Source organism: Spermophilus citellus (assembly GCF_964194105.1).
Source record: "Spermophilus citellus genome assembly, chromosome: 14".
Taxonomy (NCBI): domain Eukaryota; kingdom Metazoa; phylum Chordata; class Mammalia; order Rodentia; family Sciuridae; genus Spermophilus; species Spermophilus citellus.
This window is the reverse complement of record NC_138194.1, coordinates 20,350,405-20,354,375: the sequence shown is the minus strand read 5'-3', so window position 1 is coordinate 20,354,375 and position 3,971 is coordinate 20,350,405. Positions and strand designations below refer to the sequence as shown.

At 42.8% G+C, this 3,971-nt stretch overlaps 1 protein-coding gene across 1 annotated transcript; it reads left to right on the top strand.

The window, feature by feature from the left end:
• Positions 1-216: 216 nt before the first annotated feature.
• Positions 217-1,164, top strand: LOC308633168 (vomeronasal type-1 receptor 90-like; the record flags this gene model as incomplete). The annotated part of the gene is made up of 1 exon (XM_081265724.1): positions 217-1,164. The coding sequence occupies one exon, from the start codon at positions 217-219 to the stop codon at positions 1,162-1,164; it is 948 nt and encodes a 315-aa protein (XP_081121850.1).
• Between the last annotated feature and the right edge of the window lie 2,807 nt (positions 1,165-3,971).

Here is a 3,971-nt window from a genome sequence, read left to right as displayed (position 1 = left end):
CAGGCATGTTTGGGAAATGAAGGGATTAGAGAGGAGGAATGTCTTCCAGGGGCTGCAATGGAAATTTGCATATTGGTGGGAGAAAGGGACATTGGGACTCCAGAAATTTTCCTCATAGCAACAGTATTGGCTGAGATGGATGAATTTTAATACTTATGATAATGAATTTCTTCCTTTTCTCTTAAGGCATGTACTCCATGAGCCTTGGCCCCAAAGATGGGAAAACACCCCAAGCTGAATGGTGTTGCTAACCGAAGAAGCACCTTTTACTCTGAAGTGGGAGTTGGGATTGTTGCCAACACCCTCCTCTTTCTGTTCCACATCATCAAGTTCCTCTGTAACAAGAGGCTCAAGAACATGGACTGGATCATTGGTCTCTTGGCCCTCACACACCTACTGATGCTGCTCACCATGGGGTTCCTAGCTGCAGACACTTTGTCACTTCAACAGGGACTTTGGGGTGACAAGAGATGCAAATCTGTCACCAACTGGTACAGGTTGATGAGGGGCCTGTCCATTTCTGCCACCTGCCTGCTGAGTGTCCTGCAGGCCATCACCCTCATTCCCAGAAGCTCCCCCTTGGCAAAGTTCAAGCTTAAGTCCCCTCAGGACAGCATGAGGTCCCTTCTCTTTCTGTGGGTCTTCTATATGTCCTTCAGTGCCCACTTCTCCATCTCTGTGGTCAATGACTCCAACGGGATGACACCCAATCTAATGTTCCTCAGTGACTCCTGCACAATATTACACAGGAGCTACTTCCTCAGGCATTTATTTACTGTCCTGGGTGCATTTCATGATATCATCCTTATAGGGCTCATGGCCCTCTCCAGTGGGTACATGGTGACCCCCCTGTGTAGGCATAAGAGGCAGTGCCAACACCTCCACAGCACCAGCCTGTCTCCAAAAGCCTCCCCAGAACAGAAGGCCACCAGGACCATCCTGCTGCTCCTGGGTTTCTTTGGTCTCATGTACTGTTTGGACTGCGTCATCTCCTCCTTAAGAACCATGTGGAAAAACGACCCTGTTTGTCTTTGTATCCAGATGATGGTGGCCAATGGCTATGCCACCGTCAGTCCTTTGGTTTTCATCTGCACTGAAAAACAAAGTGTTACCTTTTTGAAAGGCTTGTGGCAGAAGAATCATCAATGCTTAATCGTTGCATGACAGATCAGTACCCTGCAGGAGCCACCGCCCAGCTTGGTCAAAATGAACCATGGAGTGGTTGGTGCATGTGCTCTCTGTGTTGAAGGAATACAGGAAGTGGGTTTTTTAAAATTTATTTTTCTTTTTAATTTTTTAAATATTTATTTTTTAGTTTTAGGTGGACACAGTATCTTGATTTTATTTTTATGTGGTGCTGAGAATCGATCCCAGTACCTCACATGTACTGGGTTAATGTGCTCCCACTTGAATCCCAGCCCCAGCCCAAGTGGGCTCTTTTAAATGATTACTTTGAAATCTGTGAATGAAAATCACCTCCCAGATGCTCCAAGATAAAGTAAGAACTTCATATTTTTGATTGATGTGGACAAGGGAACCCCAAGAGGCCACTATCACCTTATCTGTCTGTGTCCCTACATCTATAGATATGCATAAATGTATAAATGTTGGTCAAATCCAACATTATTAAGTTCCCTCCTATGTTTTTGCAAGGGCCTAATAGGGTTAGCCTGGATACTTAGGTGCTTGGTCAACTGGGAGTTGCTTTTTTTTGAATTTTAGAAGTGATGGCCTAACTTCATTATCTGCGTGTGGATATTCAGGTTTCTCAGCTCTGCTTGGTGGAAGAGGTGCCCTCTCCCCTTGGAATGGTCTGGCATTCATGACAAAAAAGCATTTGACCATTTCTGTCAGGGTTTGCCTCTGGATTCTCTATTCCATTCGTTGATTTTGAAGCTACTACCACACTCTGTAGATTGATATCTACCAGAAATGTTGACTTCCAGAAATGATGCCTCTGGCATAATTTAGAAATCTGTATGACCAGAATCAAAGCCTTTGAAATGGGAGACCCCAGTCTCCTTTGCTAGCAAAAAAAAATAAATCTTCTTTTTCCTTTTTTATTAAATAAAAAAGAAAGAAAGATTTCTATGTCTATTAGGATGGATTTTTTCTGCTTTTGTGAAAAAAAATATCAGCGGGATTTTGATGGGGATGGTTGATGACTTTGCATGGAGTTGGATTCTTAGCAATAGTAATTCTTCCAATTGATAGACCCAGGGGTGAAGGATCAGGAGAGCCAGCAGGTAGTTTTTAAATGTTCAATGTTATTATTTATCCAGAAAAGGCAAATCATTGTGACAGTGACCTGTTCCCTGGTTCCCAGTTGAATAGTTAGTTAGGAACAAAAAAGCAAAATTAAATGCTGGTGAGGGTGTGGAGGGAAAAAGCTCATTTATTGTGGGAAGGTAAATTAGTATAATAATAATAAAGGTCAGTGTGGAGACTTCTCAAGAAACATAAATAGATCCACCAAAGGATCCAGATATCCCACATCTAGAGGAAATAAAATCCTCATCAGAGTGATTCTTCAAGACTGTGTTTTTCATATCACCATTGAAAACAGCTAAGAGTCCCTAAGCCCAGGTGCCCACCCACCCACGGATGGATAAAGGGGGTCACCTTCCCACAACCCAAGCATCTGTTGAACTTCTCATGATATCTTTCTTGTTCTACATTTAATCTCACAGGTTCAAAATGCATGGTGCCATCCACAGTGTGCCATCCATAGTCTGCCCGCCAGCATCCCAAGTGTGAGGGCAGTGGTCCGGGTTACCTTCACACCAAAGGACAAGTGAGCCTGGTGGTTTGCCGCCCAAGACCCAGGAATACGAGTTCCAACAGCTGGGCTGGAGGAACATATGTGTCCATTTATCTGGTCTCTTTTTATTATTCATTTAAAAATTCTCCTTCCCATTTCCCTAATAATGAATGTGTCTGAAAGGCATTTTGTTAGGAAGACTATTTAGAGAAGTTGAACCTCAACCCATTCAGGTCTGTAGGCTCATGCTTATTTTTTTAATGACATCTTTTCATGCAAATGCAGTTACAGAGAAAAAAATGTGCACCATGTTATGTTCTTCACCTTTAAGCAAATTGGAATTGACTTGTGTTTATTGAGTAATTCAGGGACACAGATTCTCCTGCAGGTATGTTTGCATTTCCCAGTCCTGACAGCTTTGTGATGAAGCTCCTTTGCAGTTTCTTGTTGTTAGTATCGTAATTTTTGTTCTGCAGCTTCTGAAAACACATTTTCGCATATTCTTAGGGTCTAGCCAGAAGTGTGAACCCTGAGCTGGATTTAAAACCTTCCAATTTTCAGAAACAATGGATGATTGTCAGCAAGGTTTTTCAGGAATAGCTGTTATTCATTCACCTAAACCTTCTCCAGGTTTTCCTCCTCCATATTCCTGGAGCTTGTAGATCTCACAGAGCCTCTGGCCACAGCAGGGCACCTGGTGGGTGGTGGCTGTGCCCTCCCTGAGGTGCAAACTGCATCTAGTGCTCTTCAGAGTTTCCCAGATAGAACTTGCCACAAAGTAGAGCTTGCTGCCTAATTTCTTCTAAGAACAAAGATTCATACAGCAGGACCAATCTCATCTTCTGCATCTCTTTTTTTTCCATTTTTACCTTAGGATACAGAAGGTGAAGGGAGCCCTGGTGAGTTTTATATACATGATAATGACACAGAAAAGTATTATTATTTTGGTACCAGGGATTGAACCCTGGGTGCTTACCACTGAACCAAATCCTCAGCCCTTTTTTAAAAATCTTATTTAGAGAGAAGGTTTTGCAAAGATTTTTATGGCCTCACTAAGTTGCTAAGGCTGGCTTTGCAGTTATGATCCTCTAGCCTCAGCCTCCCAAATGCTGAAATCACAAGCACGCACTCCCATGCCCAGCACAGGTTAGTTTTCCTATGATTTATGTCACTCTCTGTGGAAGGTCCAGTATTTTTGAGAATGTTTGCT